At 34.0% G+C, this 14,793-nt stretch overlaps 1 protein-coding gene across 6 annotated transcripts in view; it reads right to left on the bottom strand.

Annotated features, from left to right (window-relative positions):
- The window catches only part of NBEA (neurobeachin), a 696,720-nt gene that overhangs the window by 91,703 nt on the left and 590,224 nt on the right, over window positions 1-14,793 (bottom strand). For all 6 annotated transcript variants that reach the window (XM_058547999.1, XM_058548001.1, XM_058548000.1 and 3 more), the window contains one exon: window positions 9,476-9,588. In XM_058547999.1, coding sequence (XP_058403982.1) covers window positions 9,476-9,588 — 113 coding nt within the window. The remainder of the gene's footprint in view (window positions 1-9,475; window positions 9,589-14,793) is intronic.

The following is a 14,793-nucleotide window of genomic DNA, read 5'->3' as shown; positions in this document are numbered from 1 at the left end:
AAAATCTGTGTTTCTAAAATGTGTGAAAATTATGTTCTCTTAAATAGATTAAATCTCTCCTTTGCCATTTTATGTACACTATTAATTTGCTTAATATGGCCTTTCATTTTCAGGTGAACTTCAGCTAATCACTACACAATTTCCACATAAATTCTTAAGAAATGGAACCTGAAGTAATGAAGCATTCATAAAAGGAAGTGTTAAGATTTATATTCTTCTGGCTGTAACTCTGTGTATTTCTTTTTATACTTTTTTATAGGGTGAATAAGCACGATTAATTATAACATGAAGAATGTTGCATTTTTGATTAGCAAAATTCATTAGCACATTCTTAGGACTGAAGTCTCTGGAGCTGTAGAATGGCTCACTCAATGCATTTCTTTTTTCTCCTCTATTCATATCTGACATGATTGCCCATAGTGTAAGGCATTTAGGAAAGGTGGAGGGCACCTAGAAGGTAAATTAATCACTAGGCTTTTTTTTTTTTAGTTTTTCTACTTACCTATTATAGAGAAATAATAGGTAACAAATAAAAGGAAATGCAACCTATATAAGTGGTGCAATTCATCATAGAGTTGTGAGGATAAAATGAGAAAAATCTATGTAAGACACGTAGCACAACACATGGCATATAAAAAGTGCATGTCAAATATTGGCTGTTATTGTTATCGTTATTCCCGAATAATTCCTAAAAAAAATAGTTTTAAGTATTTTAGTGAAAAGTAACCATTTTTACATAAGAACAATGGAAGAATAAATAAAGCATCTTAAATCTTCATGTGTCAGTTCTAAAAGTTTTCTAAGTATTAAGAAGTAGGACAGGAGCCGGCCCCGTGGCCTCATGGTTAAGTTTGGCGTGCTCTGCTTCAGTGGCCTGGGTTCATGGGTTTGGATCCTGGGCGCAGACCTACACCACTTGTCAGCCATGCTGTGGTGGTGACCCACATATAAAATAGAGGAAGACTGGCATGGATGTTAGCTCAGGGCTAATCTTCCTCAGCAAAAAAAAAAAAAAAAAGAAAGAAAAGAAAAGAAAAATAATTACAATTAAATAAAAAAGAAAAAAAAGAAGCAGGATAATGATGAGCCTATAAATTAGTTTCAAGATCATCTCTACTTAATGTTCTGTTTTAGCTGGAAAGCAAGGTTAAAGGAGACTGATGTTGGCCTAGTTTTGCCACCATAATGCTATACGTTATGTGTGACACGTGGCTGGTGAAATACAAGTGCAGAGCATGGGCTCTCTTCTCCTTTCTCTAGGTAGTATTCTCTGGAGCATTCCTTTCTCTGGAGCATCACCAGAAAGTACTCCTGTTGTTCCAGTTCCCTCTTTAACAGCTGACATTTTTCAAAGCAAGACAGGCTCCCGTATTTTTTTTCCCCTTTCTCTCTCTGTAAAGGGTAGGACAATTGGCTAAATGGGAAGGAACAAGAAAAGAGGCTAAAAAGGCATTTAGCATAAGCAGACAGAGTGTAGGACTGGTTTGGGAGTTCCGTGTAAATCCTTAAAGCTCCCCATCACCCTATTATACATCTCCAACAAAGAACGGTGGAGATAAAAGCAAACAGAAAAACACTTCACTATTTCTGGTTACCACAGTGTCTGTGAATCAACTTTTTTCTTTGTCTGCACTTTTCTTGGTTCTTCCTTCCTTTCAATTAGAAGGAAAAGAGCATTATATGCTGCTGGGTAAACTAAACATGACTATAAACTCCTAAGGGTGTGGACCAGTTCTTACTGTCTTTTTATCTCCACTGCCTGGCACAGAGTAGGTATGCAATAAACGCTTGTGTAATGAAAGAGGAAATGAATAAAATTATTAATTTAAATAAATCCAATTTTGAAATTGGTACCTTTTTGCCTTTCTCCCTTGCAAGTTATGCCCTCAGCTTGGATTGTTCAATGTGTTTAAAACAGTATCCAAATACTGCCAATCAATACCTTGTCTTAAAACAGTACTTTTCCTTCACCATTGCAATATAAGTATGTCTAACAAAAACAATTTCCCAATTGGGTTATATGTTAAGATGACATTCAACATATAGTTAGAATAACATTTCAAATTTGGCAATAGGTTTTTTGGCAGATGATATATAATTAAATTTACACATTCATATTTTTATCTTCTAGTAAGTTTTATATCATCATAGTCAGCTACTAATACACTTCATAATTTTGCCCATTCTTCATGTTTTGTTGTTAAAACTTAAGCATTAGGTAGGGTATATACTAAAGTAGGTAAAACTAATTTCATTTTAGATATTGTTAAGATGAAAAAGAAAGATAAAATAACTGCAGAAACTTGCACCGTATTGCCGAGTTGAGCACTCCCCACCTTAACAATGTAAACCCCTTCCTACGTGGTATATAGACATTTGGCAGGATGGTGTAAGAGTATTCACACTTCAGTGCATCCATTTGCATTATCACATTTCAAAGCCTGAAGGCATTATCACTTCCTTTTTGTAAGTGGCATAATAATTTGGGAAAATGGTTATGCTTATCATCATCTGTCAGTCAAACAACTCCTGTGTTAACAAAATATATTTTTTCCACTCAATGAATGGGGGTATGTGTGATGTCTTACTCTCACGTCAATATTAGCAGGACTTGGCTTTGTGATGAAACTATTTCCTTTATCAGAGGGCATGACTGGGAAAAAAGAAAATTCCATTTACACTTTAATGAGCAGAGGCTGTGCTTCATGTCAAAGTCATGCAACCACTGTAATTTAGGAGTAAAGTTCATATGAATATATGTAAATAACAGAAGCACTAGCATATATCACGTTTTAAGATAGATTTCATCACAAGGTCACATCTCCATAAGGAAAATCTGTATAATTTGGGGGAAAAAAATCTGTACACCCACCGTTGGTTGAGTATTGAAAAGATAAATCAATAATAGATTGTTTCATTTGCTTTCCAACATGTCAAACAATAAACATAACCTCTAACCAGTACATATAATAAACAAAACTTGAATCTGGGATGTCTAATCAAATGAGGGGTCTAAAAAATTTTATTGATAAGGAACTTTCATTGCCCCTGTGTTCTTCAACTGTTCTGATAAGTGGGTTAATGAAAGAGTAAGAATATTATAAATATAATAAAACATTTCAGTCTAAATGTGTATCTCAAGTTTCAATAAATATTTAACTTTAGTATTTTGATGTTTAAAGTTTTGAAAATTTGGTAATTCAAAGAGATAAAAAAGCAATTATTTATTACATGAAAAATACTTTATATTTCATTAAAAGGTACTGCTTTTTATTTTATTAGAACAAAATTAAATCAAATTATCTTTCACTAGACTTTTTCGATCATATCAAAGACAATGAACCCTCAGCTGACAATTATGGAAATTTGCTTTGCAGCTACCAGTCATTGAATGCCACTTGTGTGCTGGGCATTACACTAGGTGTCTTCCTTACATTACTATATTTAATTCTTTCAACAACTCTATTATGTAAATACCACTGTGTTCATTTTAAAGAAGAGGAAACAGAGTTCAGAGAGCTTAGGAAGCATGCCTAAGATTGTACAGTATGTGCCAGAGCAACAATTAAACAAAGTTTAAATTCTTTCCATGTTCCATCTACTACCTCTCAATCTTTTTTCTAAGTCTCAATTTTAATCCTGATACAAAGAAAGGAAAACTGAAAAGGTTTGATAATTCCAGGATTAACCTTTCCCTGCACTCAGCAAAGAGAACAGAAACCTCAAGGATTCAACTTCCTCTGTAAATGAGAACTGGGAGCTGTAGAACTTGCTGTAGTATGGACTTTGGCAAGAACAAGAAAGCCATCGCCAGCTCATATTGTCATCCTATCCACGTCATCAAGGCTCCAGGGAAAGCATGACAGGTGCAGAGGCATTATTTTTATTTACTTTGTTTCTCATTTTTGGTTCTTGTCTGCACAATCCTATAAAAATATTGTTATTAATTTTTTCCAACATGCTTTTTTGTTAAATATTAGATGCTGCTTAAAAATGAAATACAAAACCATTGTTTTGTCAATATTGTCACAACATTTTGAGGAAGTATGCAAGAAACGCATGTAAAAGTTGAATTATGGACCTAGATCAGATATGGGAAGAAACATATCCAGGTGTACTTAGATGTCTGAAATCCTTATGTACCCCTTTCATTTGCCTCTTCCACGAAGCCATCCAGGTTTACTCAAGAGATAGCTCCTTCCTTTACACTGAGGGTGGATCCAGGTTTTGTGAGACTTAAAACTTAAGCAATTTGTAGGAAAGGGGCTCTTTAAGAAAATGAACATAAAACTATGAACTTATGAACATAAAATTAGGGGCAAAGTATAAGAAGTCCCTGAAACTTGAGGGGCTTTGAAGTTTAAGCTTCATTAGCTTTATGGTAAACGTGTCTCTGACTCCAGTTAATGTCCATATATTATAACTGTAAGTACGTAATAACCAACATACTGCCTATTGTTTTTTTCCCCTCCTAACCAATGAACATTCCTTGAGGGTCAGGACTATACTTTAAAGTCCTCTTAGGATCTTGCAAAGCTCCATTTCTGTAGTAGCTATGTGTATACAGACCTGTAACTTATTTGTTATTCTCTAGATTATAGAAATCACACAGAAGAAACTCTCAGATACATTGTATGAACCTTTATAATATATAATAGAGTGTTGTTTGCTGACTACCACTTAAGCCCCTGCTCTTTAGGGAACAGGACAGGAATCCAAATTTCCTCTGGTCACCTCTTACCCCAGCATTCTTAAACAGCTGTCTTGTGTGATCCTGACTCTACTTCTAGCTCCAACCACGGGAAATGATTGGCTTATCTCATCTCCAGAGAACATATTCCATCGCTCTTAAGCAGCATCAATGACACATGAGAAAATATTTTCTGGGATTTCTGGGACAGAAAAGTTTCTTCTGTCTTCCATGAGAGTTTCTTGGCGAGATGCTCTCTCTTCTTTTGGATAGTACAATGTGAGGTCTGGAACTGTTGCAGCCATTTTGCTACTAAAAGGGGAGTGCTTGGAGCTACTGGAGGCAACCCAGTGGAGGGTGAGTATGAAGCCCACAGAGGGAAAGGCAGAATAGAACAGTGGAAAGAAGCAGGTCCTTGGTGGCATTATCTGTATCACTGGAAAAAATCTTGCTGAAAACCAAACCTTCCTCTGAATTTTTCAGTTATAAGAACCAATAATATGGGGCCGGCCCGGTGGCACAAGCGGTTAAGTGCGTGCACTCTGCTGCGGCGGCCCGGGGTTCACCGGTTCGGATCCTGGGTGCGCAGTGATACGCTGCTTGGCAGGCCATGCTGTGGCGGCGTCCCATATAAAGTGGAGGAAGATGGGCACGCATGTTAGCCCAGGGCCAGTCTTTCTCAGCAAGAAAAGAGGAGGACTAGCAGATGTTAGCACAGGGCTGATCTCCTCACACACACACACAAATAATATTGATTTATTATTCAAGGCAATTTGAGCTGGCTTGTCTGACATGTTCTTTCAAAAGTCCTAACTGATACAATAGAATTTCATGAAGCCAGAGTAATATGGTGATATAAAGAAAGAAAAGAAATTTTTAATTTTTTTAAGATAGTGCATTTCACAGCTTCTTAATTTTTTTATATAGTAAAGAATATAAAAATTATTTGGGCTCCAAATATTGTTTACTGAAACAAATTCTAGAATCATTGACTGCTAGAAATTATTACTTGGACTTCAATCTTTGATTAGGAACAACTTCTTTTGTTGTTAGAGATCTTTTAGAATGTTCCTGGTTAATAGTATCATTCAAATATTCCAATTGTTCCTTGAGCTTTTGAAGACTAACGAACTCTCCATTAAAAATTTCATTTGTAATACTATTTGGAACTACAAGAATTTCATGTGCTTCTTAGTGGTCATCTCTTCACTACAATAATATTGCATTATTATTAGTTTTTCCTTCCAATTATATTATTATACTTCAAATGTCATTTTCCCATTAGCATATAATATATTTTCATATATTAAAATCTTGTTTATTAATGATTTTTATACAGGATAGTCTTGGATTTCTAGCCCATTTGTAAGAAGTTCCTATTAAGAAATTCAATGAAGCATGGGAACAACGCAAGAGTAATTTATTAACACATCAAGAGGCTTTAATTTGCTAACATTTTTCCTATCATGTTAGCCTGACAAAATATAAAGAACAAATTGCTAAAGCATGGAACATAGAATTGGAAGAAAAAGCTATCTATCTTTTAAGAGCTCATGGGTTCAAATGTTCACCACATGAAGGACTTCATGCTTGCAAAAATATAGTTGGTATTTACATTGCCTAACTTATTGAGGCTCAGTCTGTTTACCTCGTCTACTTATTTAACACTATATAAAATTAGGAGAGCACATGTGGGCCACAAAGGGGAATGTTCTGCCAAAAGGAATACAGATTAACCAGATCAGCTTTAAAAACCTGAAGAATGTTTATATATTCTCCTTACTTTAGAAACGGTGACTTCCTCATTTATCTCATCTTTTCTACATGCACAGACTCAAAATCTGTAATTACTAGCAAATATTTTACCATATGCCTTCTCTAATCCACATTAATCATAATGAAGGCCATATTCTCTTTGGTTGGGATAGTGTTTCAAGAACATTTGAGTCCAAGGTCTTAGAGTAGTTGAGCATGCACTCTCCAATCTGGTGCAGTCCCCATGACACCTATCGTCATACATGCTCGCTGCACACATTTCGGGTAACTCTCTGAGTTTTCATCTCAGGTCTGGACCAGACTCTTTCCCAGAGGGCTGTAACTAGTTCTGTTTTATTAACTCCTGTACACCCTTCCACCCAGTACAGTGCTTGACATATAGTGTGTGTGATAAATATTTGTTGACTGACTGACTGAAAGAATGAATAAATAAATGGAGGAAAGAAAGGAACCCTGGTTTATAAGCTTCCTTTCACCACAATATCCCAGTTGATTTCAAAGAAAAAGGGCCTCCATCCCTGTTTTAAAAATAATCTAAAATAGCTATTGTAGTAGTCAGCTTACGAGATTTTAATACCACGTATCATGTTCCTGAGAATCTACACTATAAATTTTTATTGTATGTATATTTTATAATGGTCATTCAGTTAATGTTAAATAAAACACATGCAAACAAGATTTTGTTAAAGAACTAGTTTGACAGTTTTCATCCTCACATTGATGAGTTAATTCGGTTTTGTTTTACACCCAAAGATTAACCTCACTCACTCTTGGCAAGTCATGTCAAAATGTATACCATTCAAACATTCTAATTCCAATATGGAGGTAACAGCATATATTTATCATCATTATTTGAAAGACAATTCAAAGTATATGGCCTGTATCAATGATTTACTACGTTATCTTTATACATATGCTGATATGCCAGTCACTATTCTAAGTTCTTTACACTTACTAACTCATCAAATCCTCACAATAACCCTTCTATTTTTGTCCCCATTATCCAGGTGAAGAAACTGAGGGAAAGAGAAATTAAATAACCCTGGCTAAGGCCCAAAGACAGTAAATGGCAGATTAGGATTTGAATCCAGGCAGTCGAGCTCCCGAATTCTTGTTCCTAACCACTATTTATTGCCTCTCATGCAGTTCTCTTTATATAACATAGCACCTTATTATTTAATTTTGTAGGGAATGATTTTATTATTCAGATAATCTACAACTAGATTTGCTCCCAGAGGGCAAGCCCTGTGAATTACAATGCTTCTATCTACCTGGGCCTGAATAATTACTTGCACATGGTAAATAGTTAAATACTTTTGTTCAGTTCAATTGCTTTGGAAAAATGACTATATTTGCAACCATCTTGGAATTCAATTGTTAGCGTTTTTTTTTAACATGCTGTGTGACTCTCAGTAAGATGTTGGTTAATTGATTTCTTAGGTCCCTTTAGTACCTATAATATCATAACTAAAATTAGCAATGAGTGAGCAACTAAGATTTGACAAGGAAGTCACATAAAATAAAAGAACTAGAGAGTGAATGATGAATAAGAATATGCAAAAATTAGTATGCAAGCTTCAAAAAGAGGCTAAGAAATATTCCACGTGTAACAATAATAGCTAATATTCATGAAGTGCTTCTATGTGCCAAATACCATGTTACTTACTTTAAATGCACAAGTCATTTGATCTTTACAACTGTACAAGGTAGGATAATATTATTATTCTCATATTACAAATGGGGGAACCGAGGCTAAGAGAAAGTAGTTTCAGGTCACATAGCCAGTAAGTGGTGGAATACAGAACTTCAACTCCGGTAGGGCTAGTTTTCAAAGGCAAGAGGCAAGAGAAGGTGCACTGAGTTAAAGACCATCTGTGGGATTCATTTTAAATTGGCCACAATGCATGTTTTCCTGGCTCGCAAGGCTTAAGCTAACCTTTGTCCGTGAGCTCCTCAACCCTCCCCTCACCAAAACCAACATACACACATATGCCTTTTAACCTGCTGCAGTATGAAACCAGACCACCAAAATCATAGAAAAGAGAGAAATGCAGAGTGAATGGGCTGAGGCATAATATGGCTAAAGAATATAAACTTTAGGGCCTGGCTCTGAGATTAGCTTAGCCTATAAAGAAGGCTTTTGAGCCTAGTTCCTAGTTCTTCTCTGCATTTCAAGGAGTTAGTATCCTACTTAAGTTTCCTCTAGACAAATGAGGTGAACTAACCAGAAATTTGATTTTTATTCGTATACCCCATTATGTATTTTTTTCTTGCCATTTTTTGGGCCAAATCTTCTCTGATGTATCTTAACAGCCCCTTGATAAATTATTGTGCCCTACTTTCTTTTCAATATAAGCTCCCCTACAGTGCGTGTGTGTGAGTGTGTATTATGATTCAGATAACATGTCTGGGCCGGCCCCGTGGCTTAGCGGTTAAGTGTGCGCACTCCGCTGCTGGCGGCCCAGGGTTCGGATCCCGGGCGCGCACCGACGCACCACTTGTCTGGCCATACTGAGGCCGCGATCCACATACAGCAACTAGAAGGATGTGCAACTATGACACGCAACCATCTACTGGAGCTTTGGGGGAAAAAAATAAAATAAATAAAAAATAAATAAAATAAAAGTTTAAAAAAAAAATAGATAACATATCTTATCACCTAAGAAATATATCCCCTAAGAAATCACCTAAGAAATGATTCCCCGTCATATTTTGTACTAATCTCAGGTTTCTTACTATGACCTTTAAACCTAGGATATCTGAGGAACCTCTCCCTAAATCTGCTCTTTGTCAAATATTGCTTGCATTTGCCTATACTAGCACTAATTTATCTTCTTGTAGCATAATTCCTATGCTAAGAATTGATGAGATTTAGATGCTGACTACAAAAGGAGAAGACAACAAGGTTTACTTTCTTACAAACATTAATTGAATATATATACTCTGGTAGAAATGCTTTCGGAATATAGCCTTATGAAGAAAACTGACTTCTATACATTTAAAAGTCACCTTTGATAGATCCCTAAAGTTTCCTGGAAGAGTCAAATCCAATTCTTCTGATTCATAGTTTGTTAATACCCATGGAAACACAGGGTATTGGTTCAGATCATTATATGTCCGTCCTAGAAAAAGAGAAAAAGAGAAATGAAAATCCCTGTATACACTGTACACTCTATATACCATTGAATTTTGGAAGAAAAGTAACTCTTCTGTTTATTGAACTATGTTATTGTTTAATCAAAAGCACTCTTACAACAATGTGTTTCAAGTGAATTTACTCAATAATAATTAAGTAATGAGTAACTAGAATTACTTTTTATAATATAAGCTTGTGGTAGAGACTGTTAGCTGTTTGTCATAATTGATATCTCTTCTTCTTGGGCTAGACTGAATTTCTCAGCTCCCTTACAAGTAGCTATGGCCATGGGACTTGGTTCTAATCTACAGAACATGAGCAGAGGTGATATGTTCCACTTCTAGGCGTGGCCCACTGCAACTTGCCGCATGGGTCCCTCCATGCTCCGTCTTTCTCTCTTCCGCTGACTATGGTGAAAATAATATTGCCATGTTGGAAGCAGAGCCTTGTAGGCAAGGGTCCCTGAAAGCGATCATGAAGAAGGTCACTCTGCTGACCTGCACACTTACAGATTATGTGATGGTTTTCTACATAATGAATATATATCTAGAAATAATATTGTCACTATATAGAATACTATAATGAACTTATATCAAGAATCAGGGTAGAGAATTTGCAAGTTAAGAGAAGTACTCTGAAGCCAGTATGAAAAAGTACAGAGGAAGATGTCACACATACATTCTTTATTCTTTTAAGTTCATGAACTTTCTTTTTGTATTATGTTATTTCACTTTAGTGGAGAGCTACTGGATCTTAGGTTGAATTTGCTGGGGTTTTTTTTTTTTTGATAGAACAACCTAAGTATTTTAGGTAGAATACTGAAGTACAGTGGGAATGTGGAAAACTTATGGAGAGCGCAGCTCTGGCTCACCCTCATAAACTGGTGCTGAAATAACATATGATCAAATGGAATTAAGAGAATTACTATTGAAGAAATAGAGTCCATAGAAAACTTGTTGGACGAGACTATTTTTTATAAAAATGTGTTATGATCTGATCATAGATAACTTTCTAAATTTCCATTCAAATTCATACAAAATAACTATTTCCCTGATATTTAGTGATATGGATTTCATCTAGCACACCTTGTTGCACACATCACATGTAGCATAACAGTGGCACAGATATGCATACATTATCTTGTTCATCATCAACAACTGACATTAAATATACCTACTCTTGTAGGAACTGGTAAATGTGACTGTGAAATCAGAAAAAACAACCATAATCTGAGGAAGAACTAAATCTGCTATTATAAGCATCAAATCAAATTAATTCATTCATTTAGTAAACATTTTATTGGGTGACTATTTTATCTGTTTATTATATGAATCTCTGCATTTTACAACAAAACTACATATTGTTTTAAATGTGTAAATTGACGTAGGTCTATATTATATATGTAGGTAATTGATAAAAAGTAGAATGGTGCTTTCACTTTGCATTTTCTGGAATGAGGTGAGAGTAAGGTTAGGGTTTCCCCTTTGTTCTGCCACCACAGGACTATGCAGACGTGCGTTACAGCTAATACGCGGCACCGTGTACTTGTCTGCCTCCTCACTAGTATGTAAACTCATGAATGCAGGCTCCGGGTTTTTTTTTTAAATTTCTGTGTGTTGGCACATACTGTTTGTCCAATAAATGTTTGTTGAAAGAATGAATACATATGTGATAAAAACGAGATAAAAGGAGCCAAGTTTTAAAAGATGAACAAACATGAGCCAAGTAAAGAAGTAAAATGACAGGACGGTCTCTTTGGAGGATGAGGACCATGCAAAGGCACATATGTATATACGGGAGAGAAGGGCATTGTGAACGTGCACGTTAAACCAGAGGAAATGTCTGCAGCTGGAGAGCCCAGCCAATGAACGCATCTGCTTTATGTTTATAAGTCTATTGTGAAGACTAACACTGAGGAGAATAGACAAGAATTTGGAACCTTTATTAAAGTCTTTTGTATATGAAAATGTTCTGCTACAGCACTATCATTGTAAAATACAAAGTGTAAAATTCTAAAATTTAAAGTTTATTACAGATAGCTCATGTATATGTTAACCTAGGACACCTGATTATTCTCAGTTTGTTTTCTATACTTCTATACATGTATATAGACAGAGAATCTAGGGAGAGATATTTCTGGAATTCTAACTAGGCCCAGGACACATTTAGTGCCCTGTCATTTTCTGTGTTACCATTCTACTTAAAACATCTATAGACTTTAAGGAAAAATAGGTCTTTCAGTATATAAGTGTATTTCTATAGAATAATGCTGATGTTATTTATATAACATATTTATATTACCTATATAAATCAATTAACAGCTGAAAATTAGATACCATAATTGTTTTTAAAATTTCTGATGAAGTTTATAACTTATATATGAAGGAAATAACTGTCAAAATAAATAAAAAGTCAATTTACAGTTAACTCAGTACTTAAATGTATCATATAAATACAAACAGCATAAAAATAGAAACCATATTTGAAGACAGTAGACTTTTAATAGAATAATTTTCTAATAAAAGAAAAGATACAATGGTATTTTTAGAAAAAATACAAAAAAGTGCATCATCTTTAAAATACACACACAAATTGATTGATGCCAATAATCAGAGCTCATGGCACTTAACCTGTCTTGTATTTTTTATAATTCAGTTTTAATAATCTTTGGAAGGTTCTTTGAAAGTAAACACTAAGGAAAATTTAGTAATTTTTAAATTACCAAAGCTTTATAACACCATTTTAATTCTAATAAATACAATAAACTAACTAAATAAATGTACTGCGACACTTACATGAAAACTTTTTTTAAATAAAAATTTTCACCTAAAAGCCTTGCAAATGGACACTCAATATATATTTCTGATTTGAATTTAACACGCACAATGCATTTAAAAGTTACATGGATGAAAAAGAATAATAAAGTGGTAGTTGAGATTTTGCATTTATACGTTTTAGCCATGAATTAGCATTATTAATTTAATTATTTTACTGCACACCTTTGTGAAATGAAAAAAAATTAATGTTTACTAAATTAACCAAAACAGTGAAATATTTCTAAAGTAATACCTGTTAGGTACTTATTTATCAATTGTTTTTTTTTTTTCTTTAGGATAATTGAAATTTAGTAAATAATCTTGTGCTGTAATTGGTAGGGTTCTTTCCTTTTCCAGCAGTGGTAACTACAGAATTTTTTTTTTTTTACTAACTATGCTCATAAGGATTTATCTTAGAAGATGAATATTAAATATTGCAAGCATATGACACTAATCTACTCAAACAATAAAAGTGAAGCACAGTAAATGAGATCTCAGAAACACCAGATATGTTTCTTCATTTAAAAAAAACTTTTTAATTAAACCATCCAACTTAATGTTTTTATATGGCACTTTAGTTCTGAAAGTAAAGTGATCTAGAGACAGCTGACAAAGAAATTATAACTGCAATTCCTTGGTGAAAATGTTAATGACAGCAAAATATTGTTTAATTAGATGATTGCAGCATCTGGATTAACACTCTTTAAGAGCGATGTTCCTGTGCTTGTCTGCTTCTTCACACTTTACAGACATTTTGTCATCTCTAGGTCATTAGGAAAGAATTTTTAATGATTTTTCTAGAAGCAAGCAGTTCAAGTTACATCTAATTAGATGACAATAATAAGCTCAACACATGCAGTAGCTAAATATATACATAATTAACCAGGGAGGGCTTGTACATCACAGAGTAAAAAAGTGGAAAATGCTAACCAGGAGAAAAAGGTTGGGGTTGGGGAAGTTGTGCTGAATTCATTAGCTGATCATATGAAAAACAACTCAAAAACCTTTAAAAAAATTCTCAAACCTAACGGGATCATTTAAAAGGAGCTATGTTAGCAATCACTTTGCAATTTTTTTAAATGCAAGAATGGCAGATTTTAACATCTTGTTCATAGTTTTATCTAATAAGGTTTAAAATGATGCATAGGTTGTATCTTTCAGAACACAATGAACAGAAATCAGGTCAACTCCAGGAACTAGAGCTTGAAACTACATTTTTAGTCAAACTCCAAGCATTATTAAAATTCTTCCACATAATCTACTAAAACCTAATGTTCTTTAAAAATTAAAAAAGAAAACCCAAGTGTTTCAAAATAGTTAAATAAATTATGCCTCAGTCCTAAGTTAGACTTTCATGCAGTTTTAAAAATCATGCCTTCAAAGAACAATTAACGAAATGGAAAAAGTAGAATGAGAAACTGTATGTGCAGCAGGTTCCCAATGATATACCACACACAGCAAAAGAAAAACAGAAAAATCACCAAAAAGTTAACTATGATATTTATGGCTAGGTTTATGAGTGATTTAAATTTTTAAATTACACTTTTCTATGTTTCCAATTTTCTATGATGAGTATTAATTAAATTTATAAATAGAACAAAATAAAGGCCATGAAAACATTTATGTACTTTTAGGTGTCTTTTAAAAACAATATGTTTTCTGAATATTTGACAAGCTTCCTTCACTATGTAAAGTATCTTTACAAAACTTTCATACATGAAGTAAAAAGTGTGTTTGTTTATATGCAATTATGTGTGTATATATATGTCACATGAGGGTCTAAAAAAATCTACATAATGCATTATTACTAGGACACTGCTGCTGTATGCTTTATAGAGAGTCTTACTTTTAAAACATCTATAAAGAAAAGGAAGATTGGCCAAGTATGAGAGACCTCAAGAAATAGAGAGCAAGAAATAGGTCATAAAATGTACTTTGCATTTCATGTGAAAATAACATTTTGAAGAAAAAAAAGATAAATCTGAAAATGTAAAAGAGTAACCAAAATATTTTTATAGACAATGTGAATTTATTAAGTCACATTGACCTATATTTTTAAAATGTGAAGCCAGAAAAGATTGTTTCATCTTCTCAATCAGATACCTATTCTGTAACTCTTCTCTTTAATCCAGGAAATTTAAAGAATCCCTCATCCAGCAATTCTAGTGAATTCACATAATAGGTCACAAAACCATGCAAATACAAAGCATAAATATTAAATTAGTTCAATTTGATGGGTAATTACTGAGCAAAACTTTTTTTTTCCTTAGTGACCTCATAATCTCATTTTAAAAGAAGAGATATAGACATAGAACGCTAAGGACACACTACCATAAGTGCCAAAATGTGTAACAGAGACAGTGCTATCGAAGATG

Source organism: Diceros bicornis, chromosome 9, assembly GCF_020826845.1.
Source record: "Diceros bicornis minor isolate mBicDic1 chromosome 9, mDicBic1.mat.cur, whole genome shotgun sequence".
NCBI lineage: Eukaryota > Metazoa > Chordata > Mammalia > Perissodactyla > Rhinocerotidae > Diceros > Diceros bicornis.
Note: the sequence above shows the minus strand (reverse complement) of the source record. Positions and strands in the feature narration are given on the sequence as shown.